This window comes from Centruroides vittatus, unplaced genomic scaffold, assembly GCF_030686945.1.
Source record: "Centruroides vittatus isolate TY-2023 unplaced genomic scaffold, ASM3068694v2 contig_345, whole genome shotgun sequence".
Taxonomy (NCBI): Eukaryota; Metazoa; Arthropoda; class Arachnida; order Scorpiones; family Buthidae; genus Centruroides; species Centruroides vittatus.
The window spans coordinates 3,044,428-3,060,071 of NW_027122170.1; the positions used below are offsets into that span (position 1 = coordinate 3,044,428).

Sequence of the window (15,644 nt, forward strand, 5' to 3'; positions counted from 1 at the left end):
ACTAATTTTTAATTTCATTTTTGTATGATGATATTTTTAGTGTCTAATAATGGTGATTTGCCTGAAAATTACTGAAAAAATATGAAAGTTATCATTAAAGAGAGATTTCAATTTCATGCAAACAACGTACTTGGAACACGCAAAATGGAATAAGGTTAACGGCTTTTGCGTCACACCGACTATAAATTACTTATTATAAATTGGATTTCTCCAATGATAACTTTCATATTCCTAACTTTTTAATGAAACTCAAAGTAGAGTAAAAAATTACATTATAAAAGTTATCCTAGAAACTCAAGGAAACTATTTGGCAAGGAATGAAAATACTAATATTTTTATTTAGTTACGAGGAAGCTTTAAAATTTCAATTCACTATTTAGCAAGAAAATAAGCTAGAATAGTTTTCACTTAAAACTTCTGAAAAAATTTATCATATATTTATAGTTTATATTTCGGAAAAAATAAATCTTAGAAGCAAAAGTTTCGACAGCATTATTATTATGTAAAATACTTTTAGTGTTGCAAACTCTAACTTTATTGTATATTTAAGAATGACCCGACAGTCGACCGTCTATACCGAAATAATCTCGAAAAACGTAACCGCAGTGATGTTCTTCCAGGAAGTGAAAAAACTCTCCCATATCCATATGATACTCCCGACCCGGTCCCTTTCTCGGCTGAAAGCTTATTTCTTCAAAAGTACCAAACTTTCTTAAGTTATTCTTCGAATCGAGTTCCAGAATCTCCTTCTTCTTCAAAATAATTTTCTTCCAATTCATGTGCTTAATTTTGTGCCAAAAATAATTACAGTCTTTAGTTGGGCCTTCGACGCATATGATACCCGGTTTTCCCGGTAAACAGAAACCCGTGAGTTGCAGTTGTTGACTTAATTCTAATATGGAACGACGTTTGCATTTATTATAGATGTGATGACTATATATCCATAACCTACAAAAATATTCGTCGTCTTCACTATCTTCGCTACTTGGTAGAGTATTACAAAATTTTGATTTTTCGGTTATGTATTTACATGTATTGTCTAGTAACCACTGAATGAGAGATCCTATACACAATTCACCTTTAGGTTGCTCGCTTAAAAAATTACTTATGTCTTCATTTAACTGGTGTTGATTGTCTCTGGTCAAACAATTCGAACGAGCGTAAATTTCCGGTTCAGACGATGGATAATCGTGGGGTAAACTGCAACTAACTTCTAATTTTTCCTGAAATAACAGGTATAATTTCCTTTAATTTAAAAATGATCATATAAAAATATAAATTAATAATACACACAAATAGAAGAGAATCACAAACATATTACATAAAACCTCTTTAAGAAATAGACATTTCTTGTTTTACTAACATTTGCTACAAGCTCTCAGATAAATGCATACAACAAATGTGTCTGACAGATCCTTTGACTGTTTAGCATACAAGTAAGAAAATGTTTGTAATGGGAAGACCATATCTCATTTCAGAGGGTAAAGCTGTATGCTGTATTACAAGTTGTGTAATTCTATGCATTCAGTACACATGCATCAAAATTATGCATAAATTGCATCTTTATCAAAAGAAAAACAAAAAACATACATTCATAACTGCAAAAATACATCTGTATTACTTTACTGTTATCAAGTTGCACTAGAAGGCATAAAAAGCCACACAAATTGTCTGTTTGTGTTCTACTACATTACAGTGAAATGTTTCCTAAAAAGTGAGAAACAACTTTGGAGTCTATTTATGCAGAAAATGTAGACTCTGAATCAAATAATGAAATTACTGCTAAGAGACAGCCCTCTTTGATTTGACCAAACTTCTTATATTAATATATCATAGTACAATCCTCTCAGTAACTAATGATAAAAGCCAATTGATAAAACTCTCATATAAACTCATGTCCAAAATTAAAGCAATGCACATAAATGTACATGGCAAAATCACAGAAATAAATGGTTCTCCATTGCAATGAACCTCGTTTAACGAGCACCTCTCATAATGAGTAATTTGCATAACCAGCAAAACAACTGTAAAAAAATGACTCGCTTAACGAGCAATGTTTTGCATAACAGGTGACGAGAAAAAGGGGAAGTCCTGGATTGTGCACATGTTACATCTGTGTTTAGCTCTCATTTCGCTAGCATCTTAGTGTTGCTCGTGATCACACATTTTTCCAAAGTTGTGTTCAGACATATTACGTATAAACATCAATGACCATATCCCGTTATATAATAAACATGCCAAACGATATGCCAAATTCTTGGGCTATGTAAAGGCAATAATTCAATATTAGAAATTAAATAATTCGACTAGAGGTAGACAGTTATGCTGCCATCTCGTATTAAATTTAACGACCAATTCCAAATGAATTAAATTTTGATTTTTTTTGTTTTCTGCAAATCAAATTCACATTCCGGGTTGGTTCATTCTGTGCTAATAGAAAAGATGATGATGACGATTTATGCTCCTTAACAATGTATATTGTGTAATTTTCTTTGAATAAGCATTATACATAAAGTATTTGAGTATTTTTTCAGCACGGAACACATTATCGTATTTTACATGAATTTATATGGAAAAAATTGTTTCGCTTAACGAGTGTTTTATATTACGAGTAAGATTCTGGAACAAATTGTGCTCGTTAAATGAGGTTCCACTGTATGTCCGATAAGTTACTGATGTATTGGGAACATTTCCTCACTGTCAGTAGTTTTAGCATATGGTTGTTTGTCAGAAACAATTTCACTGTGTATATAGTAGCAAATTACACTTTCTCACATGGATGTGCTGCTATCATATCTCATTTGCATGACAGGATGGCATTTTTTTGATTTATATATGACATAAGTTTTAGCTACTTAAATTTCATGGTGTTGATTTTACATAGGTTTTGTGTTTGTTTTAATTTTTGACACCAGTGTATTTTTGAAAAAAATGAGTTTAAAATTTTCCATGTTCTTACATACCGTGTTATATAGTTAATATGTTAATAGTGGTATCATGTGGCAATTGATTACAATTATAATAGGCAAAAAAGTTTTTACTACAAGAGTCCCTTATGTTGCTATACCAATAATTCATTACTTACAAGGAGAACACAGAGTAAAGTAGTTAAACATACCATTCACTTGGCTATGCCACTGTAAAAATATTATCCATACAACATAGTACATAAAGAACATGGCAAATTTTAAACTTGTCTTCTTGTGAATGCTTGAGAGTTGCATTGAGTGACTTTACCACAAGCTACAAGGAGGATACTAATACAATATATATATCAAACTCCACCAAGTTGGAGGGAGCCATTTCTGGTAGTCCCTTATGAACAGCAAAAACTTCTTAACAGTAAATAAATGTACTACCATGTCTTTTAATTTTGCTACTTATTTTCATTTTCTTAAATAATTAAAGATGTTTAACACAACAAATAAAACTCCCTTAATAATGACCCTTAGAAATAAATCTTGTTTGTAAATCAAGAAGTACCTATAATGTTTATTATGTTATAAAATTCTGTGAAACTATGTTTAAAAAGTTACAGGAGATTAAATTCTATAAAATCAGCATTCTCTTTATTACATTTATTCCTTAAGTATGCCTTAAAATGAAAGCTTTATTGTATAGTGTATTAGTATAATACTCTTATATACAGTAAAACCTGCTAATATGACCACCTGTGTAAGATGACCACTCTGAGCTGTTCCTTTCAGTGGTCACATCAACAGATTTTACTGTATTATTTAAATTAACTTCAAAAGCTTTAGACTAAATAGTATGAAACTTCTGGAGATAAATCTGAGAAAATATTAAAGCAAATAAGTATTAAAAGTATTCTAATAAAACTTTATTAAACTAAACTAAGTACAATTTATAGAATATGAAAGGTAAGAGGTATGACAAAATTTCTATAAAGTTTATGTTCTAAGAAAAGATATCTGAATCAAATGTACATTTAATTAGCTGCTTTTAACAATGGTTTGTTTTCTATTTGATCCATAACTTGATTCATTATCATTAACTCCCAATGTAGAATTGTTTAATGTTTTCTTTTTATTTGTTGGCATTAAATGTAATCAGAAGAAAATGAAATTTAACATAAAAATTAAAATATCACACTAACCTTCAAACTTCAGCAAATATATGTTAATACAAATGTGTCAACCTATTCAAGGCCTTCTTCAGATAACATTCGAAACAAGAACATCAACACAAAATTTTAAAGACATACAAGTGTTCAAATACATTGAAAAATATAGAAAAAATAAAATAAAATAAAATGAGCAATTGTTTATTGGGACAACGTCACAATGCCGCACAATGCAATTTATTTAATTTAAAATATATGCTCTCCACCACAAGTGGCTTGCCCCTATACATCATATTTTCCTTTAACAACAGAGTCGTGCCAGACATCTATTAACTGCTTTCGGGGGAAAAGTTTTTTGAATTGAAATTACGTGACCTCCAGTTTGCATCAGAAGTTTGTATATAGTTAATCGGGGCCTCCTGCCCCTATTGTTTCCATATGGTCTCATCTTTCATCTATCTAACTCCATTTTTGAGATTAACTTTCCCCAGGAGGGAGATAACTTTTTCTTAGTTATTCTTTGTTTTTTAGATTTTACTACTCATATTATTTTGTATGACATCCAATCACACTGTATTATCACTAGTTAATTACTCTTCTTGTCTATAATAACTGTATGTATATTATTTTTTATAAATTACTTTGTACTTAACATTTATTAATTCTGATGTATGTATTCTGTTATCAAATCAGGTCAAACTGACGAGGAGCTTTAGCTCAAAATGCATATTTGACTAAACCACAAGGCAGACGGCCGGATGGCCGAGCGGTTAAGGCAGCGGCCTACCGCTCCGGGTATGGGACCGACCCGGAATCAAATCCACACCGATCAATAAATCCCCAGGAATTTTTCGGGGGTGGTCTGTCCGGATATATTGGACCCCATCCCTCACCACCGGGCTGCCCATTGTGGGCCTAGCCAAAGCCATAATGGACTTGCTAAAACAGGCCCTTTTAGTGCCCACAGGGCAGAGAGTTAAAAAAAAAACCACAAGGCAATAAAGAAACTTCTTAAACAGTAACATTAGATTCCTTAAGTATGTCACAATATTGTGCACACATTCATGCTTATATATATATAATAGAATTTTAATGTTGATACAAACATTCAGTTACTATATTAATACATCTACTTATTCCCATTTATATAATATTTCAAAATTAGTTCATATTTTATAGGCTTTACAAATATAAATTAACTTGATTTAATTAAGTGCTTTTGTAAGTATACATTAAAACTGCTTAAAGACTAAAAATATGATTTATTACTTTTTGAGATTATTGTTCAAAAATTCAACAAATACATTGCTAAGCTGAAGAAACCAATAGTTTTATTTCAAAAGTAATGTTTTCAGACTCAACTTTCCAGAATAAATAATTTCTAAAATTATTCCACAGTCAACTCACAGTTATATTTTGCTATACTCTACCCAAAATTTTAATGAACTGCCAGTTATATTTTATGTTCTTTGTTCTATTTAGAGCTGAGGCCGGATCTAATGAGTCAGAAAACATTACATCCCCAGATGGTGCCATGGGTAACCGTCGGATGGTTATATCTAATGTTTAAGTGTGTCTGGCTGGAAAGAATCACTCGGAGGTCTGAGTGCCATAACTGGTCGATGCACGGCACAGTTGCAGGTTTGACTCCTGCTCGGGACCGATTCTTTTCTTCCAGATTATTCTAAATTTAAAATTAAATTACTACTTTCATTCAGAGATAATGCCTAACATCTACCTTTACTTATTCTAATCATGTTATTTCTAATTAATATTTGTAGCATAATTTCTGCCCAATTATTTTGGCTGATGGTTAGATGAACATTACTTTTCAAATAAAAATATCAATTTCCCCAACTTAGTAGTTTATTTAAATTTTTGAACACAATTGTTCATATTCAGTGATGTTAATTTGTTCAGAAAAAATAATCACATAAGAGTGAAATCATCTGAAATTATCATTACTAAAGATAACTGATTACTTTCAAAAATATTTGAACTCAATTTTAATATTGAGTGTAGCCTAGTCTCAGTTAATAACTTGCTTTCAGTTAATGCATTTTTGTTTTAACATTGTTCAATAATTACAATTTTCATATTTCTGTAATTACAGAACAATGTTAAAACAACTTTGCTATTTTGCTTTAAACACTTTTTGCTATAAAATGGTGTAAAAGTTCATCAATAGCTATGTACTGTATAGAAAACTAGCTTAATATGATGCTTCTATAAGGAATATATCCACCCTGTTAAGTAAGAACTACTTCACGTATCTAAATGCCTTTTACCGGTGCGCGTATCATCCACAACAGAGTTGTGTGGATGATATGCGCACCGGTAAAAGGCATTTAGATACGTGAAACTTTACTGTTCTCCGGTGTAGATATTCTACCATCTTTCGAAAAACTACTTACACTTTCATTACATTAATACAAATCAGATTAACTCATTCAATCAAGTACTTTCATTTACCTTAAAATACATAATATACAACGAGTAATTATTTATTGTGACATTGTCACAATGCTGGGCTGCAATTTATTTAATTTAAAACATATGCTCTCCACTTTTTCAAATTACTAGTGGTTTGCTCCTGTACAACATACTTTCCTGCTAGCAACAGAGTCCTGTTGGTCATCTACCTAACTCCTTTCAGGTGAAAATGTTTGAATTGAAATAACATGACTTCTTGTGCAAACTGGAAGTTTGTATATAGTTAAATGGAGCCTCCTGCCACTAAGCTTTCTGTATCTGGTCTTGACTTTCATCTATCTAACTCCATTATCAAAATTAAGGAAGGACAAACAACAGATGAATGACAGTGGCATTTACAAATCTACAATTTTTTTCAAATCTCAGCCCAAAAATATTGTGGGCAATTTTTCATATTACACAAATATGTTGCATGATATCAGGGAACCATTTCCTAAAATTTGAGAGAGCATGTTTTTGCATAATTTTCGAGGTTTGATTGTACGGTAATATCTCGGTTTTTGTCGATTTTTTCCGCAAAAAATTTGTCTCGGCTTTCGCCGGTTGCCTCGGATTTTGTTGGCAAGCCCACGCGACCTTGCTTCTAATTTTGTGTGTTTTCCTGCTGACGTGTGAAATTATTTCTCATTGTGTAAGCATTATCCCATGTGTCTAGCTAAACAATTCCATTGCTTTCCTTTCCTTTTAGCTTTATCATGGGAAATGCCATGTTAAATGTTCATTTATTCTTTACATTAGTCGTTTTCATTTTACATTAGTCTTTACATTAGTCTTAAATGTTCATTTATTCTTCACATTAGTCTTTTATATTCACTTTATATTAATTTCTTATTGTTTTTAGTATTAAACATTATATGTAGTCTCTATAAAATGTTTCTGATATGTATTTTAGAATGTCTATAACGAATTAATTGAATTTACATTGATTCATATGGAAATAATTGTCTCGTTTTCATCTGTTACGGATTTCGCCGATTGTTTTTGGGCAGATTATTGACAAAAACCAAGGTATCACTGTATTTTGTACGTTTGGAATAATTTATCACATTTAGGTATTTCAATCTTATTGAAATTTTGAGATTTAATAGAAAATTAAACTCTAAGAAAAATGCTGACTAACACTTGGGAAAAGTAAGTTTTGTTAAGGAATGAGTTCCAGTGTTTTATTACAAATGATACAAATTTATGAATCTAGTAGTATTTAAACATGCTCCACTTGCTACATGCAATGTGGAGTGTCCTTTAGCATGAGAAATAGTATGTTAGTGGATTGACAGCACAAACTGATGACTGAAAAGTTACAAAAAATGCTAGTTTGCCATATGTAATTTGTATATCCAAATTTTAAATAAAAGTCCAGAAAATGTTGGTTTAAATCATAAATGTAAATTAAGATATAAAAATTAAGGTTTTTATTGTGAATCTTCTTTATATTATTATTACCAGCTATGTATATTTTTACATGTTTTGCATATTTTGGGTTAAAAACTACATAAAAATCTAATGTTTACTGATCACTCTACAATGCTTTATGAAACCCTGTAATTAGATTATAAATTACAGAAATTTGGTTAGAAAGATATCGCAATGGTGTATCCAATTTGGTTTCTTAAAATTATCTATCTCTTTATAATGTTATATAAAAATATAGATAGAAAATTTATTTTTAGCAAATTGCAATAATATTGGCAAGAGTTTATGCAATGATTTTTTCCTTAGAACATAGATATGTAAATTCACTAGCAGGATAGCTAAACTGGAATATTTCTATAATAATAAAATTCAAGTTTCTTTAACATCTTATATGATAAATTTGTTAACAGATAAATTATGTGGCTAGTAATCACATTACATAAATAGTTAACTGATACTCAGTTAGCTAATCTGTTTAATTGTACTAAGTCATTGATGGCTTCATTGCCTGTTGATATTTTAGAAACAGTGACATCACTATCTGATAAAATACAACAATAATGATTGATGTTAAAATATATAGCTGTTATCTATGACAGAATCATGCTAGCAACGTAGATGAGCAATGTTCTAGCCATTAAACCAAGAGATTTATTTAAAAACAAGAAAAAAATTATTTTCAACTGCCTTAAACATTCATTTTCAGGTTCGCAAACAAAGTTATAAGTTATACATTCTTGGACTGCAATTTAATGATCAGATATAAAGCAATTTGGATGTAGTCAAACTGCTTTATATCTAATCATTAAATTAGCCTTGTTATAGCCTGATGAATAATCTGGCAGTTTGTTTGGCATTAGTTGAAAATATTATTTTTAAAATAAATCTGCTGGTTTTAATTTTAGTTTACTAATTATTTAAATAACTGATAGGGGTAGAGAAGCATCAAACTGTTTGACAATATCACGATAGTATTTATTATACACAGAGTAATCAATAAGCCTACCATCTATTATAAATAATGACCGTAGTCCAAATTTATTATCATCATTTACATCAATATGTATGAGATTTTTTATAGTAAGCAAAATGTTTTTCATATAGTAAGAAAGTCTTAAAGATCTCACTGAACATAAATGGAAGCACTTGGTTAGATTAAATTAATTTTTATAAGTTAATGTTTATTCATTTTGCAATGAATATATCTGACTATGTAATGTATCACACAGATAAATGATGACCTGTTATTCCTCCTAGTGCACAGAGGAAATAAACACTTTCTCAAACAAAAAGTTTTATCTGATGTTTTAAGCTAGGGATGCGCAACTTACAGGTTGATTCAAGTTGTATTAGATTAAACTGTTTTGAAATGAACTGCAGTATTATAAGTAAAATATATTGACATGAACATTAATCAAACATTCATAAGCAAATCAACAATGTCAAACTGTCAAACTCGTGTATATTGAGCCATTGAGAGGAAACTGGGGATTTTTCTCAGGCCCAAAGAAAACTTAGGAGCTCGTGTGATTCCTACCCCTATAAAATTAACATTATCTTTAATAACAGAAAATAAGATCTTTAAGACTGAAATTAATAAGCATTCTACATATTTTATTTTTTCAAAAACAAAAGGCCAAAGAGCTCCATACAAGCTCTCATTGATCTGTATATTATATAAACTTAAATTAAAACAATATTAATGTATTTATAAAGACCTGAGTAAATCTATTAATAAATAAATTTTTGTTCCAGAAAACAGCATTTATATTTTCTTTTCTTTTGAAGATAACAGGTGATTATGCCATCAATTCATGCATCTTATGAGGGTCTTCTGAAAAGAATACTACCATTTTAAATTACTGTAATTATGTTAATTATTAATTATTACCTGAAAATGATTTAATATATTTCAAAACATAGAAAAATCTACCAAGTTCCATCAACAATGTGTATTCAAACAGTTTTGAATTGTGCACTTCCTCAGCAATGGATCAATGGCATGGGCAAAATGACATTGCTCTGCTGCCACCCAGCTCCCTGAAATTTCTTCTAGTGGGGCTATGTAAAATACATTGTCTATATGCCACCATTGCCTAGGAATCTGCAAAAACCTCAGAATCGAATTATAACTGCTTTGGGAGGAGTAACAACAAATATGCTGCAGTAAGTTTATAAAAAAATTAACAATCGGCTGGATGTGTGTCATGTGACACAAACAACACATATTGAGGGATTGTAATGAATAAGTACAAAACTTCAAGAGTTTTTCTGTTTTGAAATATATTAAATCATTTTCAAGTCATAATTAACATAATTAGAATAATTTAAATGGTAGCATTCTTTTCGGAATATCCTGTATTGCATATACCATATTTGTCATGTTATAAATATGAAACTAGATATTGATATTTTATTAAATTTCTTGATTAAAAGCACTTGTAAGACAAAAGTTTTTAAATTATATAACTTATTCATGTCATGTGATGAATAATTATAGCCAGTAAATTTTATAAACAGATAATTGAAATGTTTCACATTAAAACGCAAGTACTTTCAACAACTTACTGTTGTCATCTTCAGGCCAAATCGAATATTGTGGTTTTCAAATAAATTAGCTTTTTTAACGGATTATTTAAATTACGTAAAACACGTGCGTGGAATTCAATGAACATATTAAAATGTTAAAACAAGCTGATGTAATATGCTACTCTAATATAAAATAAAGATAGAGGTGCCGTATTTGTGGTGTACCTAACAGAGACAATTTATAATCTAGATTGTGTAAATAAAGTTACCCATAATTGCGGAATTTCTAATGTTGGTGCATTGCACGGTGTTAAGGTGGCTATGTAAAGGCTCTCCCATATGAATACCTCTCTTCGATCATTGCAAGGTTTTAGCATTTTTGTGTCCCCCAAAGTGGAAGAAAATCTTGATTTAATACTTTTTTAGCTAATTCTGTTGTTGGTTTATTGTTTCTGATATCTTCTTGGTGTTCAAGAATGCGGGTGTGTAGCATTCTTGTGGTTGCTCCTATGTAAGTACTTTCTTCCCCTGATAATGTATGCTTTAGTAAGATTTCGTAAACTCTGGATTTCTCATTTAACGTGAGAAAATCTCTATCATTGCACAACATATGTCTTAAGGTTGCTTGAGGGACTATGGGCAAGAGAAAACCCCGTTTTCTAAATATGTGCGCTATTTTTAGGGATAAATGGCCGAAATACGGTATCGAAGGCTGTACTAGAGTGAGTTGTTCTTTGTTGCAGAGGCAGGATTTTGGAAATAATTTATTCTTGACCCGGTTAAGGAGACAAAGAAATCTGTAGCATATTACATCAGCCTGTTTTAACATTTTAATATGTTCATTGAATTCCACGCACGTGTTTTACATAATTTAAATAGTCCGTTAAAAAAGCTAATATTCAAAAACCACAATATTCGATTTCGCCTGAAGATGACAACAGCAAGTTGTTGAAAGTACTTGCGTTTTAATGTGAAACATTTCAATTAACTGTTAATAACGCCGCAACACAAATGTGTTAATTACTCTTTATTTTTTGTTGGCGTGAAGTGTGTTAATACTATTTTATAAACAGATAACTTTATTAAAAGAATGATAATTTTTATTATTTTCAAATATTAATTTCAATTTAAAAAAAACCATTAATAGATCAAGTAACAGATATTCTTTATGACAATTTTTTTTTAACTACTTTCATTGTAAATACAAATTTCCTCCAATAAAATCAATATCAACAAATGCTCCTTGTGTGATGTGTTACCGAAGAAAAAACGCCCATAGCTTTTAATTCTTTAAAATCAACAGCATAAAAACTATTTTAATTTATTTTCAATTATAAATTACTTGTTTATGATGTTCAGTGTGTTATCATTTCATTTCTTTGACTGCTTAAAAAAATAACTGCACTTTCGATAATATTAATGATTTCACACACATACCTTTAAATGCGGTATATTTTTAATTATACTTTAGCATTTTTAGTCATTTTTAAAGAAGAAAAATAGATACTTAATATAGAACAATGCTGTCAGTATAGAACTTATTAACTCAATTTGAAAATTTCACAAATTCAAATGTATATACCAAATGTCTGTTGTATTTTATATGAATAATAGACATTCAACAGGCAGGTTGAAATTTGTGAAATTATGTTCTAATGCATTAATTTTCAAATTTTGACTTAATAAGTTCTACACTGACAGCCAAGTTCTATACTTAGAATGCATTTCTCTTCTTTGAAGAAGGTTGTTAAAAACAACTGAAACATTAAGGTATAATAAAAAATATATATACTTCATTTAAAGGTATCAGTGCAAAATTATTAGTATTTCACTTCTTTTTAAAAAATATAATTATTTTCTGAAAATATTGGCTTTTTCTGCTCTGCAGGCACTAAGGATTTTTCTCATGACCAGTATGGATTCAACTAGATTCACAATGAGAGCAGCTGGATGATTTGGAACAAGGTCTGAAATATCTAGATCAATTCACCCAAAAAATTTTCTGAGCTGATCTAAAACTCAAGACAAATTCTCCTGGAGGTATAGGATAGATCCTTTATTACCTCAGCAATCTGATCATTCTATTAATTTGATTGTTGTTAACCTTATTTTTGAAATAAAATTTTAAATTATGATTAATGACACGGCAAATATACATTATAGAAATTCCAAAAAATGTCTAAAAAACTGTTTTACACATAAGTGATCTCATTTGGGTGAAATCTAACATCAAAAAATCATTGTCTTTTTAAAATCTGATGAGATTTGCATTTTTAGAACATGAAAATTTTGTTAGGTTTATCAGAAAATTTGTCCATTCTGTAACTAACCTAAAATGTCGATCTGTCTAATATTCTCATGAGTTAATCACTCAATTGTATTATATAATAAAAACCTTGTCAATAGTCCTGTCTTTTTTATGGTTGTAGTAATTTTCTATTCTTCTGTCTCTGCACATTTGTTGAGTATGCTGGTTCAATTTCATTTTTTTGATTTTTATTTTCATTTAGAATTATTTTTGGGCACATTTTTCATTATGATTATGGATGATCCTATACATGTTTTGGTTTTGATTTACAGATTCACACAGTTAGTTCAATCAGCAGTGCAAATACAATAATATTGCAACATATTTTTATAGTTTACACCACTAGTCTCACAGCTTGTTTCCAATTGATTAACTCAAAAACATCTGCTGTTAGCTAACAACCACATGTTTGCTAACAGCAGATGGTTTTTATTAACTGATGAAAAATGTGCCCAAAAATAATTCCAAATGAAAATAAAAATCAAAAAAAGGTAATTGAACCAGCATACCCAACAAATGTGCAGAGACAGAAGAATAAAAAATTACCACAACCATAAGAACAGAAAGACCATTCACAAGGTTTTTACTGAAGTTGTTTAGTGTTGCTGTGTTACTGTCCTAGTGATAATTTAGAATCCTATTAATAAGTTGTATGTAATAATTTGTAATAATTGTACTATTAATGTATAGCATAATGTTGGCAATTGTCACCATATATTCTGTTTCATTTATGTCATGCAATCGATAAGGGCAAGTAAGCCGAAATGAATTTGGTTAAGTTAATTAAATAGGCTGGATACATAATAAGCCTGTTCATTAGTCATAGTAACTAAGTGGTCTTTTGTAATTAAATAATACAGGCAAGAAGCTTTTAATGTATTAAAATTCTGCTTTGGATATTTATAACTTCTTTAATACTTTATCTATTTTACAGGCATGTGAATTGTTTTCATCTTTGCAGAACTGAATAATGTAAAAGCAATTTTATATGCTTTAAATTTATGCTTATATTCTTCAAAGTTCGGGTGTTTGTCTATTTAGGTTCAAAATGTGGCATATTGTTACAAAAATGTCAAAACTTATGCCTGAAATTATGTAATTATGTATAATCACAATATATAAATTATTAATTGTTTAATGGGTTTATATAATGCTACAACATACCTCTCCTATATTAAGATGGAGAGTAAAGTCCATTCTTGGTGGTAGAGTGTCAGTTTTTCCATCGATAAACGATTTGATTTCATCGATTACAGACAGATCGTCTAATTTAAATTCATCTCTGCTCGGATACATACTGATTAACATGTCTACTTCGGTTAATTGTAATGCCAACAAGTCTATCAAACTGCAATCAGTTTCCGACATGGTTAACGATAAATCTTAGCACATGTCCTCCAACATGTGACAAAAACAAATAACGACGATGGCGGCCATCTAGCGTCGTCTAGCGGAGGAAATTTATTAAATAAATATTTGTCAAATAATTTGTGTTAATATTAATACATGTTCATATTTTATTTATATAAAGTTATATTGATATATTTTTTCATAAATGCAAGTGTAAATAATTGAAATATGGCGGATTCGTCCGAAAAAATAACCAAGAGTATTGATCCGTGTTATTTAAATTTGCGTAATTCGAGAGGTCCTAACCTGAAATTAGTTACTTATTTCGGATAAGGTACTAGGAGTGGTTTTCCAATTATAATTAATTTTGAAAAATTCCGTTTGGCTCTCATTCGGGCAGGTTTTCGAGTTGGAATTCGAACCCGATCCCTCCCGAAATTCATTTTAATTTGAGATATTTAAGTGAGAAATTACTTAAAAGTGAATTTCGGTTTTAATATTTTTTACTGAAAATGTTTCAGAAAAATAATATTGGTCATATATAGATTATATTAATTCTTCATATGATATACAGAGGTTTTTTATACTTTTTCCACCCTGTAGGCACTAAGAGGGCCTTTTTAATCAAGCTTTCCTGGGTTCGGCCAGACCCACAATGGATTTATCGAGTGGAAGAATCTGAGAATTTTTCTTCTTTATGTATACATAACAAGGGAGAGTATTGGAATCATGCAGTGGCGTGTTATAGCTTCATGGGACTCAGGAGAATTACAGGAATTAGCACGTACAGTTTTGACTTCAGACATTTTTATTTGGGGAATTTTTTTTTGGGGGGGGGAAATATTTTCTTACGGATGATTGATTTGGGGCCCCCTGTTAGTGAGCCAAAACGATTGCCCTTTTCGCTCGTAGGATAACGTGCCACTGGAATTGTGTCAAATTTGACCTTCCGAGTTTTTTGCAATCTCTCGTTTTGATATCTCCTGAATCCCCCAAAAAAGTGGAAAAAGTGAAAGATTCCGCGTGTTTGTTTGTGTGTGTGTGTTTTGGCGTCTATTTCAGGATGGGGTAATTATTAAGAAACGAAATTTGGCACGGCAGCTTGCGTATAAAGGACATCGACGCTATTATTAAATTTTAGTAGTTAAAGGTCGAGAGGGTGGGGAGATAGTGGGTGGTCACGAGTGGGGTCGGACTTAACGAAGATTTTACTCGTAATTAGAATTTAAAACTTTTTTTCTATTTTTATCTTGAGGAAACCGTGTTTTGTATTTTTTTTTCTTTTCTTTCGAAGACACAATGTAGTGACATAAACTTAAATTTTTCATCCTTTTTATTCGGTTTATCCAACCGAATAAAAAGGATGAAAAATTCGCCCAGTGTTTAAGTTTACGTCACTACATTGTGTCTTCGAAAGAAAAGAAAAGAACTTTTTTTCTTTTATAAAACTCATCTCCATCCTCAAAA

The 15,644-nt window shown here is 30.4% G+C and overlaps 1 protein-coding gene across 1 annotated transcript; it reads right to left on the minus strand.

Moving 5' to 3' along the window:
- Positions 1 to 527: 527 nt before the first annotated feature.
- Positions 528 to 14,271, minus strand: LOC136974270 (RWD domain-containing protein 2A). Its single transcript, XM_067269107.1, has 2 exons — positions 13,992 to 14,271; positions 528 to 1,223 (listed from the first exon to the last, which is right to left on the minus strand). Exons 1-2 carry the CDS (start codon positions 14,193 to 14,195, stop codon positions 546 to 548), a joined length of 882 nt encoding a protein of 293 aa, XP_067125208.1. The 5' UTR covers positions 14,196 to 14,271; the 3' UTR covers positions 528 to 545.
- Between the last annotated feature and the right edge of the window lie 1,373 nt (positions 14,272 to 15,644).